This window comes from Ambystoma mexicanum, chromosome 5q (assembly GCF_040938575.1).
Source record: "Ambystoma mexicanum isolate Mex_15411 chromosome 5q, UKY_AmexF1_1, whole genome shotgun sequence".
In the NCBI taxonomy this organism is placed as follows: domain Eukaryota; kingdom Metazoa; phylum Chordata; class Amphibia; order Caudata; family Ambystomatidae; genus Ambystoma; species Ambystoma mexicanum.
In genome coordinates, this window is record NC_090933.1 from 918,975,883 (window position 1) to 918,998,698 (window position 22,816).

Genomic DNA, 22,816 nt, shown 5'->3' on the forward strand with positions numbered 1-22,816 from the left:
ATGGACAAAATCGTGGTCTCCTCACATGTGATTCAGAACTTGAAAACAAGGCCTATTCATTAAGCTCCAGACAAAGCTAATGGTGTACCTACACTCCCTTGGAAGTCCCAGATCAGAGATCAGTCCACAAGGTCAACTACAAAGAAGAAGCTTTGGCTTGGGTCCTCACCGATGAGAGATGATGGACTAATTAGGCAAGTGTGTAGTAGTCTGATGTTCTCTGCACCTGAGTTTCATTTTGCTTACGTGCTGCTAACGAGCCGAACGTCCATGGTTGGGAGAGAATGCCAACTAATCATAAGGGTCTATGCAGCAGTATGTTATACAATATTTCAGAATCCAATCTGCTGCTGTTATTCTGCTAGAATTTGTATTATGCATATTTAGAGGTGGTCCAAGGCATACCTACCAGATATGGGGCATCTAGTAATGACACTACCACTTATATGATATATAAGTATATATGTTCCCTTAACCAATCCCTCCCTTCAATTCGTTTTACAGTTTGCCACGTAGGATGATGTCATGGCTGATGCATATGGAGGTATAAAGCCTTTGTGTAAGCAGATTGTTATTGTGAGTATGTGGACTACAAACCGTTGTTCACCAGATTGCCCTACTTTATTGAGATGATAATAAAGTAGTATGTTGCCATATTCTTTGAAGCCCTCCGGTTATTTGGGTCTGAGATCATTACTGGCAATTCCATCTGGCACTTGAAACGCTACAGGTGATGTTGCACGCTTGCATCGCAACAATGCATATATTTATTTTTTCGAATGGTTTGCTTGGAGCCTTTAAGCCAGGTACATGCCCTCTGTGCCATTGCGGATGCACAAACTGGCCTGGTGCTCAGTGAACGCTTAGTGAGCAGGGCTTGCCACCCCAGAAGACTGCACACGCTCTGGTTATCACTCTGCAGGTACACTGTTTGAATTTCTTCTGGATTACTTTCTGAATTTGTTTGGCATTCCACAAACTTCCCTTTTCGCCTTTCTTTCAGTGTTAAAGCCTGTTAAAGCACCATGGTTATGTTTAGATTTATAACCATAGCTTTCTACATTTTGGGCATGTAATTACTCCCATATCCTATTTTAGGAATCCTTTACACTTGCCGTGTTCCCTATTGGTAAGGACTGACCCTTATGGTGCATGTTGGAACACATAGTCCATGATAATCATTTCAGATAAAGATGAATCCTTCTGAACTAAGGAAATGATTCTCCTCTAAGGGTAGGGTAAACCCAAGGAATCACACTTCATCCACCATCTGGGAGGCACATCAGGAAGCAGCAGGACAAACCTAGTGCCCTGTGGCTCTGTTTCATACAAAATGATGCAGAGTTTCTCCAACTCGCCACAAGGCCTGCCCCATCCGGCATTCCGCAGTTCTCCACTGTATTAGGCCTGTATGGCATTTAGCCATAGCCATCCTGTGCAGCAAGTACCTGGTAAGGGGTTCTTTTGGAGGGCTTTACCTGTGTTATTTGTGCGATTTTGTGCTGGATTGCTTGTAGAAGGCCCTGCCTTTGTGGTGCAGTCCTTTGTTTCTGTCCTTTGTTCCCCTTTCCTCCCCTCTTCATAGCAATTGGCTGAGGCTCCCTCTGCCTACTCCACCCTCCATTTCCTTTTCCCTGTTCTCGGCAAGTCTTCACTTATACATGGAAGTATGTCTTTCCTCAAGGCTTTTTTTCCAGCAATACTTAACCTTGTTTTCTTTCGTTTTTTAAAAATAGGTTATTATCCTCACGTTCTTTGGTAGATGGCTCTCCCTATTTTGCGCTTTAAAGTCAGAAGGACCAGCACAACTAGTTTCGGAGCCGGGTCCAAAACCTTTGGCTCCTTATTCCCAGGCAGCATTCTTGAAGAGACATGGTATGTCTTCTTGCAACACACTACCTATTCTAGAGTTTCTTGGGCTCCTGGGGCTGCCCTGGATTCCCTACGATTTAAGTGAGCACTGCTAGGAGCAAGATAATTAATGTGTGTTGATTTATCAGGAAAACATTCTCTTTCAACTATTGCTACTTGGCTTATGCCAACATTTGCAGAAATTGGATCCATGCTTTTGTCCAATATATGTCTAAATGTCTCCATTCCATCTTTAGTGCTAGCCTTACTTTCCAGCCTTGCTTTCTATGTCGGCGATGATTGAGCAATCTACCACCCCCTGGTCAGACATCGCGGTGAGCTATTGGGCTCCCATCTAACCAGCAAATCTCTAGGTCTTCGGAAATCACATCTCAGACTCCTGGGGTATCTACCTTTCTCTTTGCTAGCATAAATCCCGTGGCCACAGTGAGCATTCATATGTGGGAGTTAGAAGAATAGGCTGCTGTTTGCATGAATGCAAAGGGCCAGGAACACATCAGTATTTACCCATGCAGGTTTGGGTGACTTTGCATGGATTTGAACAGGCCAACACATTAGCCAGTGGTCAGCTAATTACAGATTCTGTGTTGCTATTTGTTGTTTCCATGACATCTCAAATATAATGCCTCTGAAGCTGCCTCAACATGTGATCTCTCTTCTCGGGTTCCTTATTGCATTTCCTCTCTTTGACGTCCTGTTCTCTTGACTCAATACTGAGGTCTAGCGTTGACCTGCTGTAGAACGGCTCTGCAACATCCATATAATTAGCCATCACCTTGGTCTGGCTAGCCTTCCAAGAAATCGTTTTAAGCCTGTTCTGCTATTACAGAAGAGGATAGACTATAGTCAACCCGCATAAGGCCAGAAGCAACCCAAGACATGTTTCGCATCATTATAAGTTATCAATGAGATCTAGATTTGGCACTAGGCGCAAGCATCTACAGAAACCTTTCACTGGTGTAAGTGCAAATAACCCTAGAGAAAAAATCTTCCCTCAATGCATTTTTGCAACAGGGCAAAGTACTAGACATGGGCAAATATTCCTCTAGTGTGCAAATTACATAGAACAAACATGTTTTTTGCGCTACTGCTATTTTCCCTTGCGCCCATGCAAAGTTTTTATAACACCACCCTTATTGTTTGTGAGGAATAAGGATCTCAGGGTGTATGTGATTCATCTTTTTGTGTGAGGGAGTTTAAGGGATGCCTTAGGAAAGTTAATTTTATATTCTCTTTCATTGAAGGGGCAGCAATCCATTTGATTTTTATACTAATAGGAGCAGCTCTGAACATTTAAAAATGTTCAGCTTTCTCTTCTGGAGTTTTTTAAATCATCCAGGCAGTACATTTGAGCACATTTTAGAAAAAAAGGGATCTTTTAATCCGCACAAAATCTCGGAGGACAGAAGGAGGCCAATCCACCCAGCTTTATTTTTCGTTTTGGCTATTAGGTGGTGTATAAGCACATAAGCACCACCTTTAAGCTGAAACTGTTGCATTGGAGGGTAGCTAGGAGGGAGATTACATGTTAGGAGCGGGACACAGCTTTTGTGTGTTTGGCTATTTACTCACCCACTGACTGTCCATTGCTGTGCTAATTCCTACGGCCATTCCATCTCACTCTACCCCTACCCGCCAAAGACTCATCCTCCTGGTTTCTCTTTAAGCTTGCTTTGTCAAACAGTAACATCAAACATTGGCCTGCCAGTGTTACTTCTAAACTTTCTGATTAGAGTTAATGCCTGAACTGCACCTGTAAATGCACTACTGTGTAATGGAATTCTCTTAACCAAGTGTGCCTTCATCCACTTGATTTGATATTTTCCTTTCATTGAAGTACTCTTAAAAACAAGCATTGACAAAGCCAACATGGTTAGCTTGTATATAGGTCATTGCTATCATATGCCCAGTAATTCTCACCATTTTCAAGCTTTTGCCATTTTATTCCCCGGGAAGTACCATTTTTGCAGTGTCTGGCAAATGCCTATCCCATGCCCAGACGAAAGTCAAAACTGTCAGCTTTGCCAATGCTTCTGTAGCATAGCAGCTCAGATTAGGAGCATTGTATCCTCTGTCTTGCCAAAGTGCTCCTGCCTCACAATGGCGAGTAATGGGAGCAGAGGGATTCGCAGGGATTAGGGGGTTCACTTTGCATTCCTGATAACCTTTGTGTGTATAGAATAATTTTCCACCGAAGCTTTAACTAGACTTGTGACATTAAGCATGATGTCTTCTCTCTGCAGCTGTTGCATATCTGCATCGAAGGCTGGGGCAACTGGCGTTGGTCTGAACCATTTAGTGTGGACAATGCAGGGACTTTCATCCGAACCATTCACTACAAGGGCCGAACGGCGTCACTGATCATCAAGGTGCAGCAGCTCAACGGAGTGCAAAAGCAGGTTGGTGCCAGCATTCTTCTTCTGTCCAATGTATTGCTTCCTCCACTGACTGACTGGTGAGAATAATCTTGTTCATTTTCTGACAACCTTGCCTCTGCCGGGGCTTTTTAATCACTACCAGTTACCATCAACCAGAGGTGGTATGAAATGCTGGGTATCAGATGGCAAGTCTGTGGTCTTATGTAGTCTTTATGGATATTGTTGATTCAAATGGTCTTTGTAATTGGTTATCATTATCAGTAGTAATATTGCAATAATTATAGCAAGTATGCAGTAACATGTTCTTAACGTGAGCTGTGCATTTGTACCTGCAGTCGAATGAATCCAACAGCAATATGTCCTTGTTGTATGCACTGAGGCTCACAGTGCACTTCTGCCATTGGTTCACACGTCAAGGGAAGATCAGATGGAAGCACACACTCTGTCGTTATCTCAGTCAACTTCCAACTGGCACAGACTATTTGTGGCAGGCCCAGAAAATAAAGGGTTCCATGTGTTAATATCCCCGCAAAAATATCGCCATACAAAAATATCGCCATATTTGTGCGGCGATATTGAGCCATGGACCCTGCGGGGGACACCCCTGCAACCCCCCAGTCCCAATAACCCCATACATTATCCCCACTAATAATATCGCATATGACCTTACCCCGCGACCATATATATGGTGATATTATTGGTGGGGATAATACTACCTGATACCAAATAAAGCATACATGTGTGCGCCACCACCTTGTCAGCAGTGCGTGGTATGCACCGTTAGCGTCCATCTAGCGTTTGGCTGGAGGAAAGCCACGCTGGGTAAAGTTGTGGTGGATTTGCCCCTTCTGGTTCACATTGAGGTTTCATACACAGGCACATGACGGGCCCTTGGACTCCATCGCTGTGCAGCAGATAATGATGTTGCCTAGAATTCTCCTGCCCTATAATATACCAGTGGTGTACGAGCACTCAGGTTTGTAGGCATAAGGATGGGGGCGTGAACCCTCGCGGCCATGATACATGTGCATCGATCTCTTCAAAATGATGCCATAAAACCCAAGGTTGAGGTCAATTATTTTTTTTTTAAGTTAAGTGTTGCCTCTAGGATTGGTGCAGGGTTTCTCTTAGTGATTAGCATGTTAGATATCTCTGGGAATTTTGCCTTCAGGTCCAATATGAAATACTTGTCGTAGTGATCATTTTCTTAAATGTCTCCTAATACTTTAACTGCCAGCAGGCAGTCTTTCCCTTAAGAATCCGTTGCTCGAGGTTTCTGGGAGCTGGTACTTCAAGTTCCAACACACACTGTGCCTCTTTTCAGTTAGTTTCTGAATGTGCTGTAGGAGCGTTCTCTTTTGGTTCCAGTCCGCATCATCTCTCCTTTTATTCGCATTTTCAATATGCCCCAGGAGGATTTTCTCCCACGTCCAGCAGGTCGCATTTCTCATTCCATTCACTTTCTTGGTGTCGTTACAAGCTCTTCCTGCAAGATCCAGTCTGCACGGTTTCCTCTTTTCATGCACATGCTCAAGACGCTGTAGGAACCTTTTCTCCCAGCCCCAGCCATCAGCGTCCCTCCTTTCATACATCCCTTAAATACTGGGTTTACTGGTGCATGCTTCGGATGCCTCATCCGAGTAGCTTGCCCCTCTCCCTGCAGGATTCCTTCTCCCTGTGCATCTGCTGTCCGTGTTCCGCTCTTACTCTTGGCATGTTGCTGCAGTGCGTTCTTCTCTTGCCTGTCTGGATGACCTCTTCGTGGGGTCTGTATCTAGCATTCGCCTAGTTGGCACAGTAGGGCCTCAGCTTTCCCTATGTGGCTCTGCCAGGGCTGCTTCTCTGCTCAGGCACTAAACACGTTCTGAGATCTCTTGGCTGATGTGCCACAGGACACATGACATGGTCATGGAAACTGTGTTGATTCCTTGTGTTGCTCCTGGTCATAGAAGGCTCTTGATCACAGTTAATATCGGACTCCTTGACTTTAACATTTCCCTGTTCCATCCTTCGGTACTGTAGTACAGAAGCAAGCACCAAGACATTTCCAAGTCCTGAAGTAGTAGGCGTTGAGATTAGTCATGCAGCAGGTGCCAGAAAGTAGACCATTTTATGAAGAGAGTACCCCACACTAAGAGACGAGAGAAATCCAAGTCCTAGCTAAAGCAGTCAGAGCTTCCAGGAAAAGAATATGTGTGCTGAGATGCCACCCTTTAGTCAGGTCTTTAGGCTGGCACACTCAACTTTCTCTCTGGGCTTTTTCCCTTGTGGGCCTTATTAGGTGAATCTGTAGATATGGCCTGACTCATTAATACAAAGAGGGAATCCAAACAGAACATCATGTTAAAATTCACAATTTAATCACTTAAGAAAATATGCCCCACCATTGGACATAAATCTCATTCATAGATGATTTTGTCATTATAAATTACTTGATCATAAAATAATCTGTCTGAGAATTTGAAAGAAGAAGCTGAGTAGTTATTTGTCACACTGAAGAACTGACGTGTACAGAGATCAAAGAAAATTTCAACATGTCATTTAATGACATGGTCACAGATTGCATAATTACCATAATCATATCCTTGGGCACAGAAATGGTCTGCCTCTGCCAACGGGTTCAACCCTTACTTACTTGGAAGAAATCCTAATTTTCTTATTTATTCTTTCATTTGTAGAGTGCCTAACCCTCAGGCATCAGGGCGCTGTTGCAGACCAGTTGCATTTATACACAATCTTTATACATAACAGGGTATATCAGGAATCCATTAGGTAAAGACATTCCTTTACAAATAAGAAGGTCTGGACAATCAAGACATTGAATGCATGCAGGGTAATCGAGAAGGCCATAGCAAGCAAGTAAACTTCTATAGATGGACCATTGCCTGAACTACTGCAGTGGAATCTACTTGGGGCTCCCCAAAGGAGCCATACTCAGACTCCAGGGGATCCAAAATACAGTAGCCTGAATCGTTCTTAGACTTGGAAGCATGCACCAAAGTACTCCTACTATTCGGGCCCTTTACTGACTCCTGTGGTCTCTCAGATACTATGCATATCTCTTTGTGTTCAAACAGGGGCCTTTTTTTCTCCAAGAAAAGTTCACTCCATACATCACAGTATGCAAGCTGAGGTCTGTCTCCGCGGGCCTGTTGGTGGTTCCCAAACTTATATCTGCTAAATGGGTATGTAGCACATTCTCAGTTCAAGCAGCTAAATTATGGAACTTTTTGTCTGTAGCCTTAAGACTCACAGATCATTTTTTCAGCTATTTCTGTTCCCTACATGGTTTTGGCTACTTCCTGGATATGTACGTCTGCCCTGTTAGGTCACTGTTTCAGCGCATTGATATCTTTTCAGGGGATTGGGCGTTTTGGAAAAAAACTAATACCATACCCTACCTAGAGATTCCTGTTCATAGTAAGCATCAGCGTTTGGGTCATCTGCAGCTGCAATAGGCAGTATTCTAGCCTAATAAGAGAACTTGGTAGCCTAGGGTGTCATCCGTTTGAAAAAGACCACTTGCAAAGTAGCGAATGCACTTAATATAGTCTTAAAAAAATAAATTGAAGCAATTCATCTAGAAGTCCCCCTCCTTATCTCTCCCCCGTCATGGTCTACTCATTGACTTATCACCCTCATCCACGCAACATGCCCCAGCTGGATGTGCTTTAGACAGATTCTCCCCATCCCCCCAAAAAAGTTATGCTGATTTTCATAATACCTACAGTACCATTTGAGTAAGGCAACAGGATGCACCAAACCCAAAGATGGTTCTGAAAGCCCTCCACCTTAACAGAAACCAAAGATCAAAGCAAGCCTCAAATGGTATGCTTCACAGCATCACAGTGTCCAGTTCAAACATGGAACTCCATACCTGTTCTAACTCACACAAAGGAACGTGCACCTGACGAGATATTATAAAGCAGGAAAGAGTTCACAAGGTCTTATTCATTGTATTAAGTCATGACAGAAAGAACTGTTCAGGCTTTTATGTGAGCGAATTTACCCAGAAAACCCTTGCATTTCCCCTTGTACCATGAAACATCCCTTTTAAGGACATTCTTTCATTTCATTTTCTAACAATGAAATGGAGTAAAATGTGTGGGGGCCATGACGAGTATCCTCATTGTATGCTTCACATAGGCAAGGATGTCACATTGTTTACAGTTGTATATGAACATGGTCCTCTCAGCTACAGTTCCATTATTTACAGTTCAGTGGCTTCCATTCACGGACACTTCCACTTTACACTAGGACAATCCAGCCAATGTAATTTCAAGACTTTGTTGCGTTCTCCATCTCCTGATATCCTTCAACAATGCAACAATGACGAATTCCTGAATGGTTTGCTCTCTGCTGGCTATGGCCTTCTTGATTCCAGTTAATGCAAGCATGCAAAGCCTTCCTCCAAGCTCAGACCGCTTTAAAAACCTGAAAAGTCACCTTAGCCTTTGAAAAGGGAGTATCCCCCACATTAGCTTTAAATGAAAGAGCATTCATCCCCTGTATGAGGGTGGGTGTCTCGTTGTTCCGTGAGTAGGCACTGTTAATCACAACAAATGAATTCTTATTGTCATCCAGGAGATTTATTTTTCATCTCAGCCACCAATCACTCCTGCATAACCACTGTACCTTCTCAGAGAGGTTTAGTAATCATAGAGCTACAGGTTTCTCTAGTTCTGAAGCATGTTGCCGCACTTTGGCTTGTGTTTTATTCTAGCAACAATAACTCAAACAAAAGAAAGATTAAACCTTCAACCCGATGCTGTCTACAGACCACCTCCCAACCTTTTAGTGTCCCACTATCAGTTCATTTGTAATATTGGTTGCACAATTCTTATAGCAGCATTGCCACATCTACTGCAGTTACAGGTCTTCAGTGGTGGCTTCTGGAATGGCAAATCTCCAAATGATAAGGTTTACACTAGCAAAGGAGTCCACCAAGCTGTTCCATCTCCATTTGGCTTTTAGGACATTTGGAACCAACCATTGTAACCAACCTATTTATGAAGTAAACATGTCCATATTGACCATTGCTAACCTCCTCCTTGCAGCAGATGTATTGGTCCTCAGTGGAAAGGTACAACTCATTCAGTCATGTGTAGCTCTGCTCTACTGTCTAGATTTCACAGCTGCATGTGTGGATCCAATGTCTCCACTCAATGTGATGATTGTAATAGCATGGGCACCTTCTTGGCTGTCCAACTGCTTCCCATTGATGACCAACCTTTCCCATGACTGGTTATTTTAAGTTTGCAGAAGTAGGAGACTGACACATGGGTGACATATTTTGGTTATTGACTTTTATTGCATACAAATAAAAGAGAAAACCCTACCTGGCCCTATTATTAAGAGGGGTTTCCCTGTCTCAATCAAATACTAATGACTCTGTCAGGATGTCTGTCAAAAACAAGTAGTCCACCGTTGTGTGTCACAACCCCATCTCCTTCCCTGACACTAACTTAAACTAAGTAAAAAGTTGATGATCTTGGTCCAGAAGAATGGCTCCCTTCTACTGGATGAAAGGCCAAAGTTCACTTTCGGGTGATGTAAAAAGGATATTTCTCATCTCCCGTGGCCTTTCTCAGGCTTTTCACAATGCCAAGAGAATGACTCCCTTCTCTTGACTTCTCTCACAATGTTCATCAATGAAAAACAAGTCTCTGGTATTCACAAATGTCCAGTTAACCAGTGTTGGGGGGGATGGATCTCTCCCCCTAACCTTTTCAGGCTCTTCAACTGGTTTCACAATATCAGGGGAATTACTTCCTTTCCCTGATCCCTTCCAGCTTTACAAAAAACACCTCTGAATGCCAGGGAGATGCTTCTCTTCCCCTGTGCTTTTCAAGCGTTATTTCTGCAGTTCAAAATGCCTGTAGTAATGGCTGCTTCCCATCCTCTTTCTCAGTTCTGTACTATTCAGCATGCCAGCGGGGATGGCTCCTTCCACTGAGTTTTCTCATCTTTCCAGGCACAGCCAACCTTGTTTATTCCCCTGCCAGGCACTGTAACTATGAAGAACAACAAGGATGCTTCTTATTACATTTATGGGTGCAGGTCCCAGACTCAGACTTTCTGCTTTCTCATTCTATCTGATTGACTCCTGCCAAGTATTACTGTGTTTTTCCCAATAGGGAATAGTTCCTTATTCTTTATCAGGGTCGCAGACACTAGATTCTCGGCTCCATTATCTTCTGAGATTTCTCGACCACTTTCTTGGAGCCCTGGCGCCTCCCCTGTAACCCGAGGAGAAATTGAGAAGTAGATGCAAGGAGAGATCGGCCCATTCAGAGAGAAAGAGGGCGACCTGGCCAGGAGGCCTGTAGATGGTGACCACAGTTAGGGAGAGGCCAGGAGAGATAGAGAGCCTGCAGACCAAGCATTCAAATGAGGAGTAGGCCTGCATAGGGATGACAGAGGCCGTGAACCACTTCAGAAAGATCAGGGCTACTCCACCTCCAGGACGGTTGGTTCTGGTTTCAGAGAGGATCTTGTAGCCCACAGGGAGCAGAGTGCCAAAACCTGTGACAGAAATGGCCGTAAACCATGTCTCGGTGAGAGCAAGATCATCTAGGTTGAGTTCTTCGAGGAGTTGACAGATGTCGGAGGAATGTTTGACAGCAGAAGAAGAGTTGAGAGTAGCGACTTGGAGCAGGTTGCCAAATTGGAAAGACTTCCATGGAGGGGTACATGCTTGAGGTGCACCCTGTGGAGGTGGTCGAGAGGACCGAGGGTGGGCAGGGGTGGAAGATGCGGGTGCCAGAGAGGTGGCAGAAGGAGTAGTGGGAGAAGGGAGGAAGTTGATAAAATGCAGGAAACGCCTATCAAAAAGGGGGAGATTGGGCTGAGGGTCCTTAACCAAGACGGTGACTTTCAGATAGACATTAATGATGGTCTTGAAGGAGCGAAAGGGGGCCAGGAGGACCTCCCACCTAGTGCCACTGTTAATGGGAGAGGAAGAGAAAGCAGAGAGAACAGAGATCATATGAAGGGCCCATAGGTCTGGAGAGGGGACGACAAAGAGGATGTCAGTGAGAGTCTATCTGGAGGAAGCACTGGTGTAGGTATCAGCTATAGAGAGGCATGGGTTGGAGACCAGGTACTATAATTCATAACCAATCCTGGGTTATTTTCCCCAGACATCAGGTAACGCAATCAAAAGAAAGAGAGGTTTGAGATTCTGATCCCCCAACAACACATCTAGACCTGGCAGTTCTCAGGGTTCCCTTCCCCAAGACTTCAATTGTTCACACCAGGTTCCTTGGTATTTGCTACGGTGCACCAAGTTACTTTTACTTGTCCTGGGGTTCCCTTACCCAAGTTTCAAAACAACACAATCCAGCAAAAGGGGTTCCTGAGATTCCAATCCCAAGACAACCCATATAAACTTGCCAAGTGTCAGGGTTCCCTTTCCTAAGACTTCAATGTTGTGTAAAGTTTCCTTGATACTTGCTCCTGTGCACCAAGTCACCCATACGTATTGGTTTGTGGGTTTAGGGGGGTGGTTTTGGGGTTCCTATGGTTTTCCCTTAACTTCCTTGTGGATTTGCCACCATGGGTTACACCTTTTTTTAAATGGTAGCCCTGTTGCACTGTATTCACTTATCACGGTTTGCTGGTTATCTTTCCTTTATCTTTCAAAGTTCCAGTTCATTTGTTGTGCACCCATTTTTCGGTTTTGTTAATATACAGTTCAGATTTTTATGCAATGTTGTGTTGTTTAATTATATTTAGATTTGAGCTTTGAATCCATGTGTTGTGTCCCATGCAGTCAGTATTCAAAGCGTAATGATTTGCTTCAATGTTAAGTTTCTCTTAAGGTCGGCATTTAATGTGCACTGGCTTTCTTTAAGTTTCCCTTCTGGTACGGGATTCCATATGCATTGGCTTCCTTTCCTTTGGTTCTGTATTCAATATTCATTTGATTTGTTTAGTTCAATATGCATTGGATTTAATAACATTTTTCCCTGGGTGTGTGAACACTTCAGAAACACGTTAATTGGTCCAAAAGGAAGGCTTTGTCTTGTTCTGAGACTTTTCTAAAACGTGCCTGTTCCTTTAACAAGGCACACGACCACTCCGTTACACTGTATATGTCTCTGCACTCATTCAGCAATAGCAGTTGACTTTACGAGCCTCTCGTTTACAATAATACTCTATCAGGGAAACTCACTAGCTCACTGTAAAATCTTTTCCAATGTCGCACTGGCTTCCTTCTCTGGGTATTTTCTCTGCCCCTCAGACACTCTCATGCTCTTGCAGTGCCTCGGGAGAACAAAATGTCTTGATGATAGAATGATAGACCTCTCATTTGGTCTCCTTCGCCTTGCCTCTGTGCCATGGAGCTCCAGCTTCCAACTTGCACGGACCCTCCGCTGCTTCGTTCCTCAGTTTGCTTCTACTGCTGCAACACAGCTCATCACGGCATCCACCAGCGGCTCGCCCCTCTCCTCTCACCTTCCTGCACACAGCTCTTTTATACACCTGAGTGGTGTAAAGGGGTTGCAGATGTGAATCCTTTTCCTTAATTGCCTGACTAAAGTTAGGCTGATTAGCAAGACATGACTGATCTTTACAATGGTACTGCTCTGAGGCCCTCTTCCTCGACTCACTACCAAAGTGGTGCATGTTAGTGTGCATTACTCCTAGTTACCTCTTCTTCGTCCCAGTACTGTCAGAGGTCATGTGCAGAAAAACAAGAGGAGATGGCTTAAAAGAGCCCAAAAAGGTCAGAGGAGGGTTAGGTTTGTCATCAATGGGAAAAGAGGGATATCATGACTCGCCCAAGGGTTCCCCACTCCCACTCCCAATCCTCAAGGACCCTCCACCCAGGTGATCCTCCCTCACTTCTCCTTCCCCAGGGTCAGGATCCAAGAGTGATGGCCTTTCCCTGGCCACCTGCGCAGAGGATCCAAGGGGAGTAGGAGTAAGAATACCCTTGGGTTTTTCACAGGACCTACTCAGGAGATCTCACTCCTTGTACCTCAACGTCTCAATAGTCAGGCTTTAAAGTTCAGATTCCTGGCATAAGGGTGAAGCACTCTGACATGTGATTGGGTCAGAGATCTTCCCCCAAAGAAGGTCACAAGAGCATGCCCAGAACGACAGGGTACCAGGTCATACACACCTGGTGCCTCGTAATCAAGGGCCATGGGAGTTGGAGCCCTCTTCGACTTCCTCAATCCCAATCAAGGGCAATCACCAGTGCATCTCCTAGGGAGTCCCCCACAGGACATTATCTGAGGCAGGTGGTCTTGCACTTCCTGTTTGAGCTAGTTATGAACAGACCTGTGGCAGGTGGCAACCGGAGAATGAATTTCCCCATTAAGCTCCCACTCATGTGAGAGCACTAGGAGCCAACTTAGTACGTACGCCTGAGAGTTCGGACTGCTGGTGAGGCATGATACTGTCACTGTGACCTCATTCTAGATCACCAAAAACCACAGGAACATGGCTTACTTGCACAGCTTGAGCGAACCCACCTCCACCCATCGTGTTGAGGTGGTACATGACAGTGGTGTTGCCTGTGAGGAAATGGACAGTCGAACCTCCGATTGATGTGAAGAAGGATTGCAATTAAAGATTAAGGGATGGGAACCACTACTTATGAAATAGGTAAAAGATATTGTTCACATGTTTGAGGGGGAATGGTATGGAGTATTGCAGAGAATGTGTCCTTGGCCCAAGGACACTCCAAAACTGCACATAAACCACTACAGAGGATCATCCCCAGTGCTGCGTACTCTACCAAATGGTTACAATGGACTGTTCAAGTACTTTTAAAATAAATGTTTGCATAGAAAGTTAACATATTAAATGCAAGGCACAAACAATGAACGTGCTAACAACTTGAATGATTCAAAGTGGTTTAAAACAATAATGATGAAATCAGAGTTTATGGCTCAGTTGGTCACACAGCTCCTACTTACTTCCAGGATCACAGTCGCCGGATGGAAGTGCAGGGAGGGGCCACTTCTTGCTCACTGGTGGATCAAGGTGTGGGATATTCTATTGGTAGGGAAGGTGACGTCCCATATGATTAACCAACTAACTAAACACATAAATGTCTGGTTGCCATTAATCAATTACTGCCAAACTTACCCAGCTCTGTCTTTCAGGACCCCCTTTTTGTTGACCAATTCCCTGCTGTGAGCTAGTGGGTTGCAGGCTGAGTGCTGTGAACTGTGGATTGTTGGGGTGGGTGCACTGGGAACTAAACTGTTTCCTAATTTTCTTAACTGTCGTTGACACTGCTGACACAACTGGTCTTTGTATCATATCCTTGTTTAAATAAAAGTTCTGAGGAAAGAAAAAAAACGTGATTGGTCCCCTGCTGATAGAGCTTCCTCCTACTGTCACCTCATCTGAGGTGCTGTTGTGGAGTTAAAAAGGGGGCAGGAACGCGTCTTTGATTGGAAAGTGGCAGGTGCAGCCCACATGCAAAAGGGAAAGAGACCGCTGAGGTGCATTCTTCTTAGTGGGGGTGTGCAGTCCTTAACTGCTATTTCATAGCGAAACTGCAGGCTATGTCTTCAGCCTTAGCCGCAGGTTGGCAGAAGGGGGCAGTATGCATGGTGGTCTGATGCTACGATTGGAACTTGCTGACGGATACTGCAGCCTGCTTCTCTTCAGCCCCTAGTGTGGGATCTGTGCATCTGTGTAACTTAAGCGGCAAATCGTAACCAAATACTAATAGGCACAGGAATGCAACAACCCAAAGCAGACATGTTTGCACGGTAGATGAGCATTCAACTAGCTACGCAGTAGGAGTTGTTGCCCAGATCACAGATACTACTGTAGAGAGCCAAGCAAGGTGACACCTCAAAGGTGCTCCTAACCACAATAAGAGACACTAAAAGCATTAAAAGGTAACTTTGACCAGAGAGGATCTGCATAAGGTCACCTTGCGAGTTATAGAGGCAGATAAAGTATCTCAGAGGCTGAGGATATGTTATAATAGTTGAAATCACAAGTCATTTTACAAAGGCAGACTTAACAACTGAAGCTGTGAGTACAGGATAACAAAGGTAGATTTGGGTGCACAAGGAATCAAACTCCGAGCATTGAACAGTACTTGAAGAAGTGGTTAAAAGAGCACCTGGACCTGGTGGGCCTGTTCTGCTGTTTGGATTTCTAAACCGTGCTTTATTAACTTAAAAGGCGGATGGAATAAGGCATAATATGCTCTATGCTAAGGTGGGATTTACCTAACTAAGGATTAGTCTGCGTCAGGAAGTACGAATCAAAACTCTCTCTGTGTCCAAAACCTATAGTTGCCCTCACAACTAACTGTATACACTGTGTAGGGATGTCAGCATCAAAATGAATAGTGTTTGAAATGAAGTTCTGAGCTTCTTCCAGCTCTTGGCTTGGAATGAGCTTCACCTTCCCCAAGTTCAAAATAAGTTCACAAAGCCTCAGGGATCCCTTCCCCAAGAGTCAAAATCTTCTAGCTTTCTCAAAATAACACCAGTTCACATCTTCCAGCTTTTCTGAAACAACACAAATTCAAATCTTCCAGCTTTTCAAGGTAATACCAGTTCAAAACAATACCAGTTCTTTAGGACCCTTCCCAAATCTTCTGTCATCAATTCCTTTAATTTGTTCACATAGGTAAGTCTGTTGCTTGACTTCAATTTCACATAAGCGGCTGTTGCAAAACCCAAATCTCTTAGTTTACTTTCATCATCTCTTTCCATAAAGGGGCCACTTGGTCTAGGCGCAGTTGTCGGGCCACATGGTCCATCCATTACAGGTCACGCAACCGATACCCCTATGCACTTTGTCAAACTTTCTGTATTCTCCTGGCTCTTGATAACTCAGGTTTCCTCTTAAATTGCAGTTCCTTGAATTTCTGTAGCTTTGGCCAATACTTACTTTCTCTTTCATACCCTTCTTGGTATTCTTTTGCCTTTTCCACCACTTGTATCTCTTACAATTCATTCTGTGGTACCTCCTATTTGCACCACCTTGCTTTCGCTTTATTCACAAGTGCTCATAACTTGCTTTTGTTGTGTGCAGCATTCAAAAGTGCTTACAATATCTTTCAGTTTGTTCGGTATTCAAAATTGCTTGGTTCTGCTTTCAAAAGTGCATATAACAACTTTCAACTTGTTCAGTATTCAAGGACACTTATTCTGACCTTCAAAAGTGCTTCCAACAACTTTCAGCTTGTTTGCCTTTTAAATGTGCTTGTTTCTGGTACCGGAGCACCCCGATATGATTGTTTCACTGTTCTCACTCACCGGTTGTATACAGCAGCTCCCTCGGGTTCCTTCGCTTTGAGGCTTCTATTCGCTTCGTTCCTCTCTTGCGGTAGCCTCAGCAAGCTTCGATCGCTCTCCTAGAATCCTGCGCAGAATGGCTCTGCTCTTCTCTGGTGCCAGCTACAGAGAGCACCGCTCACTCTCCTGGAGTCCTGTGGCGACCGGAAGGCTTCGGTGTCCCACAGCTCCTGCTGCATACACCTGACAGGGAGGGCACCAGGAATTCTAGAACCTCGCACAGTCAGCCTTGCCCTCAGCATCTCTTTCTCACTCACTCCTGCTCGGCACAGCTCCTCTCCAGTCTGTTCCTCTCCAGCCCACTCCGGTTCTCCAGCCCACTTCTTTCGCTCCAGGCTGTCTCTCCCTCTGTGCTGGGCAGCCCGCGTTTTTATACACCTTCAGATTGTAATTGGCCACAGGTGCGGGTCATTGCATTCAATTGCCTGACCATGGTGAGACCTATTAGCTGGACATGCTTGGCTGCTCCAACTAAAATCCTCCATGGCCCTCTTCCTCGTCTCAATACCAGAGTGGTGTTTGAAGGGATTTCAATTAAAGGAAGTGTGCATAACTCTGTGTTTTGTCCTCCTTGTCTTGGTGCTTGATCTATGTGTGTTTGTATTAACATTATAATACTGACTTAGATTAATCTTACCCAAACGAGGATGTGTCCTCCTCATTCTAGTAGTAAGGTGATGTTTCGGGGCATGGGGCAGGGTGTATTTTGGGGGTTGGAAAGACCGACAGTAGCCTACAAAGGACTGATGGATAGAGGGTTAATTTTGAAAAGGGAAAGGGGATATGAAAAGGGAAAGGGGATACCATGTCTCACTTAAGGACGTCCTCTCCCCGTTCCCCAAGTTCCCACCACCCAGGTGATCCTCCCTCGCATTGCCACCCCAAGGGTCAGGATCAAAAGCAATGGCCTTCTGCTGGCCACCTGAGAGGAGGATCCTGGAGTAAAACAAGTGAGAATGCCCTTAGGTTCCTCACAGTTTGAACCTGATCATAGATGTCGCCCCTTATCCCCTGGGGGAGCCCCTTCCCATGAGGCCAGGGAGGTGAGGCCACTACCCGATAGTCTCTATGGGGTTAGTACTCAGCTGGAGGCTCTCATGTGGAGGGATTTGCAGATGGGAAGCAGGTGCAAGTGGATCTAGGTCATCTGGCCTAAGCCCCGCCCACCTGGTGCCTTCCTGCCTGCCGCTCTTTTTCACCACTTAGCAAGCCCTGCCCAACTGGTGCCTTCCTGCTTGTCGCTCTTTTTCACCACTTAGCAAGCCCCGCCCACCTGGTGCCTTCCTGCTTCCCGCCCTTTTTCACCACTTAGCAAGCCACGCCCACCTGGTGCCTTCCTGCTTGCCGCTCTGTTTCCCTACTTAAGGAGCCCTCCAGCTTCTTTTCTTTTGCAGATGGGAACCGGTTCAAGTGGATCTAGGTCACCTGGCCTAAGACCCGCCCACCTGGTACCTTCCTGCCTGCTGCGCTTTTTCAGCACTTAGCAAGCCCCACCCACCTGGTGCCTTCCTTCACCATCACTGTCTTGTGGCCAATGCTGGATTTTACTTTTATGGACTTCATTCATTCACGGTGCGTCACTCTTTCTCAACTCTCATGCTGGACTTCCTTTGCATCTTGTACTCATGGTGGCCCTGAATCATGCTGTTCCCATCTTCATCTTGTATCCTGGCTTGCAACATTATGTGTTACTACTGACTTCTGCAATTGTATTCGCTCTCCACTCTTGCTTCTCCACTCTTTTTAACTGCTTACTCTCTTTTCTCTCCTCCTTTGCATTCTCCCTTTTCCTATCTCCTCCCCTTACTTTCTTCTTTGCACTTAGTCTAACAGAATTGTCCCTGGACCTAATATGATAGCAACCTCGTCTGTTTCCTCCACCCTTCCATTATTGTTTTTTTCCTCCCCACCACCCCTCCAGCACTATCTGAAATGTCGTCAGGCCTAGTATGATAGTCGCTTGTTTTGTTCCTCCCCTCCCTTTCTGCACCAGTCTCCCTCACCTTTTGTTTTTCTCCGGCTCTACCAGAAATGTCGTCAGGCCTAGTATGGTAGGCGCCTGTCTGTTTCCATTTCCTTCCCACTGTCCCCTCCCTTCCTTGTCTATGTCTTAGCTCTTGCACTATCTGAAATGTCGTCAGGCCGAGTACGATAGTTAATTTCACATCCTTACTGTTCATGGCCTGTAAGAATGTGGTTGTATTTTTCCTTGTTCCCTCCCTTGCCTTGAGGCGCTTTGAAACACATTGTGTATAGGCGCTATATAAATAAACAATCATATCATATCATATCCCCCATAGGACTAGGGACGACTCTTCGGGGAGAACACGTTATGTACAAAATACATCCCAACCTCCCTCATCCTCATTCTCTGGGGCACAGTACCTGTGTAAAGTAGATAATCCAGCCCTTATGAGAACCACTAAGACGAGGAAGAGTAGAGACCACTTGACTGAAGTATATTGGGATACTGGGACGGGGAAGAGTCCAACCAGCCTAATAAGGAGTGATCATACTTGTACTGAGACGAGAAAGGTGTGTGGAGCCATGAAGATCTCCGCGTGGAACCATAGTAAGTGTTAGGAAAGATTCCCATTTATGTGAAGTTTTCCCTCCAGTTGTGTACCCCCCAACTTTTTGCTGCCGTTTTACACCATAGTCTGACTTTGCCAGTGGAGCACAGCCTTCTGCTGCACTCCCTTGGGCTTTTCGCTCACTTTGTTATGGGGAAACTGACATGCCCTTAATGCCAAGTACTGGGAGACTTTGTTTCCCTTAGTCCTTTACAATGTTGCAACTTTTCTGCAACATGTTGCAAGTGCACAATGTACCTTACAGTACAGTGCACTTGGGTCTTCCTAACATTTCTAAAGGCCTTAGACACCCTGAAAGGATTTTTTAGCAGAAGTGCAGATATGCCTTGGACAGAGCTGGTGGCAGCTTATCATTTCATGTAATTTTAACTCTTTCCTGCCAGGTAAACCGTGTATACTGCGTTTGGTACGAATAAATGGCCTGGCTCCAAAATGGCCATGACACAAGGTTCTTTGTCCTGTCCCATGGCCATCTTGCCACTTCACCTTCCCCAGATCAAGTGAACCGGGTCAGTCCTTATTTGGGCATGCATTCTCCCGTGAAACGCCAAGCTTTTGCGGGCTTCCGCATGCCTTGTGTGTGTGCTTCCAGGATGTGGGTTGGACTGTGGTTCCTATACACATCCTGGGTGCCAGAGAGTCTGGGGTGCTGTGAATGCCTGGGACCACCGTAGTCCATGATTGGCCCACGTATAGTGTGCCTGTATGTGAGCAGATCTCCCATTGGGTCCTCTTTGTTTTGGCACGAAGGCGATTCTGGATAAGAGAAGGTTCCAAACACCCATACCATGTCTATTTCTGGAGTTCTCACTGAACGATGGATAGGATCTCAATATCATGAAATTAAAAAGCCGAGTCGAGGAACTGCTGGTGACCCACTGGATGGTTTGGCACCCTGAGCCCTCTGTCGTCCCGCTGGACCCCTCTGCATCCGATTGAACTCGAAGGTCTGCGAAGACGCTTCGACCCATTGGAATAGTGGGACTAACTATTCTCGGCACCTTCATCAATCCCTGTATGTAAGCCTTCTCTGAAGTGTCCCTGGGCCAACCAGTGGACTGACCAGCTTGCGCAGGACCTTTGCTCTGTTACCGCTGCCATTTCGAAAAGACCCTTGAAACTTGGTACATCGCTAGCTCTGTGTTCACAGCACTCTCATCCCGAATTTCGTACACTTGGCATTCCCAGGTCTGAAGTACAGAGAGAGCACCCAAACCAGAGTGCACGCAGTTACCGTATCGCCCAGCCGTGGTGACAAATTTTGCAAAGTGCCTTGCTGCTGTGCCCCTCTGTGCCCTGAAGCCTGCTACAGTGAAACTGGCCTGATCCAGCCACTAGGAGCGGAGAAATCGCCACTGTCCCGTTTGGGAACCATCGCTGTATCTTTGCAGCTGAAAGCCACAGAGCGCACAATTGCTGCATTTGAACCTGCAACGAAGTGGACTCGACTGTCGAAGTTTAGTCCGGAGTGCGCCAGGGGTTGGCGAGTACTTGCACCCTTCACCGGTGGCCCCTAGCGCATCCCCCTGTTTTCACACACGAGTGGCCCTTGAGGGCTGCTTTCCTTTCCACAGCCTGAGCTATCAAACCATTCCCAACTCCTGGAACCTGTTCTGCTCCCTTGGGTAGACGAATAGTGGGAACTTATTCTGCATCACCTCACCCACCTTCCTGAGCTGCTACAGACCCTACAAGAGACCTTTCAGTTAGGATTGTGATTACTGCAGAATTGCTGCACTACCTGCTTCCTTCACTTTCTAGGTTGTGGACCCATGTGGTGCATTAACCCTTTAGGCCGTTTGGTGTTGTATATATTTATTTTAGTAGGAATGTGTTGGTGTAAAAGTGTTACTGTTAATAATATATATATATATACACACACCTGACTGGGAGTGATTTGTAAGTGTCCTTTCATCTGTGTGCTCATTGAGGTCTTTCAGTCATCCTCACCCCTCCTGAGACCTAGTCTTGACTGCCGCTAATGCTACCTTGATTGGTTTGGCTTGTCCAGAAGGTTACCCTGTTCTAAGAAACTAGGCTGGCCTTCTGAGCCTCTGCCCACCAGGTCAGAGTTCAGAAATCCATTTTAACAGTAAGCATCCTAGTCTATATGGACATTGTACAAGTATACAAACTGAGGAAGGACTCACAATGTTGTCGAGCCCTCCTGGAGGAACCGCCAGAGCCAGCACGGTCGAGGGAAGAGAGAGGAGGCAGACCAGGACGCTGAGAGGGAGCAAGCCAGTGTGAAGCAGGTCCAGTGTGGAAGGACCGCTCGACGAACCGAGAAGAGGAAGCTACTGGCGTCCCTGAAGTCATGCTAGTGAGGGAAGAAGGAACCACTCTAACCGGGAGATAGAGAGTAACGGGGAAGCCCCACAGCAGACCGCAGTAGACCAGGAACTCCCACTACCACCGCGGACCATGCAGAAAGGTACGCGGGTTACATGGGGAGGCGCCAGGGCTCCAAGAAAGTGGTTGAGAAATCTGAGAAGATAAAGAAGCCGAGAATCTAGGGTCTGCGACCCTGATAGAGAGAAAGGAACTATTCCCTATTGGGAAAAGCACAGTAATACTTGGCAGGAGTCAGAGAGAATGAGAAAGCAGAAAGTGCGAGTTTGGGACCTGCACCCATAAATGTAACACGAAGCATCCTCAACATCCACCTGGATAGTTCTAATCCCTCCTCTGGGCTTTTCCGCACCCTCTGCAACACACTCTCTCTTTCCATTCTGCCCTCTGGTTCGACACACTCTGGCGGACATACTTTGGATGTTCTCATCACCTCAGACATCCCCCTCTCTAACCCTCTCACCACTCCTCTCTCTTGGACTGACTACTTTCTACTCTCCTCTCACCTGAAACTCTCTATCCCTCAGGCAAAGACTCCCCAGCACTGCCACCTTCTTTCTCGTTCATTTGGCCCATGAAGCATGTGTCAGTGGATGCCTTTTCCTCTACTTTCTCTGCTCCTCCAACTCCTGCGGCTGACTCACACCCTGACACAGCCCTTTCTAACCTGCATCTTTCTTTTTCCAACACTCTGGACATCCTTGCCCCTGTCATGAGAATCCAGCTGAAGCCTACCTTCAAGTGCAACTCTTGGTATGATTCTGACCTCACTGTCCCGAAACGCAAGTGCAGGAAGGCTGAGAGTAAGTGGATGCCTTTGGGGGCATCCTCTGACAAACTGGCCTGCTGCCTGCTCCAAAGGCAATATAGACTCTCTGTCCTGTCCAAGAAGAGAGCACACATTCAAGCCCGCGTCTCTGCGGCCTCTAACAACACGGCCAAACTGTTTAAAATCTGCAAGGAACTGGCTAATCCTGTTGCAGTCTCTACCTCTCCTGTGCCCTCCCAGGCCCTCTGTATGGCTCTGGCCTCTCACTTCTCCCCTAAACCTCAGGACATCATGTCCTCTATCTCCTCTTCCTCTCTCGGCCTCCCTTTGCCCATCTCTCCCTCTCCTCCTCCTTTGTCCTCTTTCTCTCTGACAACACTTGACAAGGTTTCTAGACAAGTCCGATTTATGAAAGGGTCGTCCAAACAGGTGCTCCCCTGCTCCTCCAGAACCATCAAGGACCATATTGACACCCTCGCTCCAGCCTTGGCTGATTTCCGTAATCACTCTTTCGCCACTGGAGCTTTCCTGTCTCCCCTTAAGCACTCCCTTGTGCACCCTCTC

The 22,816-nt window shown here is 45.9% G+C and overlaps 1 protein-coding gene across 7 annotated transcripts in view; it reads left to right on the forward strand.

Annotated features, from left to right (window-relative positions):
- The window catches only part of VPS13B (vacuolar protein sorting 13 homolog B), a 3,421,660-nt gene that overhangs the window by 3,209,524 nt on the left and 189,320 nt on the right, over window positions 1-22,816 (forward strand). For all 7 annotated transcript variants that reach the window (XM_069621427.1, XM_069621422.1, XM_069621424.1 and 4 more), the window contains one exon: window positions 4,116-4,271. In XM_069621427.1, coding sequence (XP_069477528.1) covers window positions 4,116-4,271 — 156 coding nt within the window. The remainder of the gene's footprint in view (window positions 1-4,115; window positions 4,272-22,816) is intronic.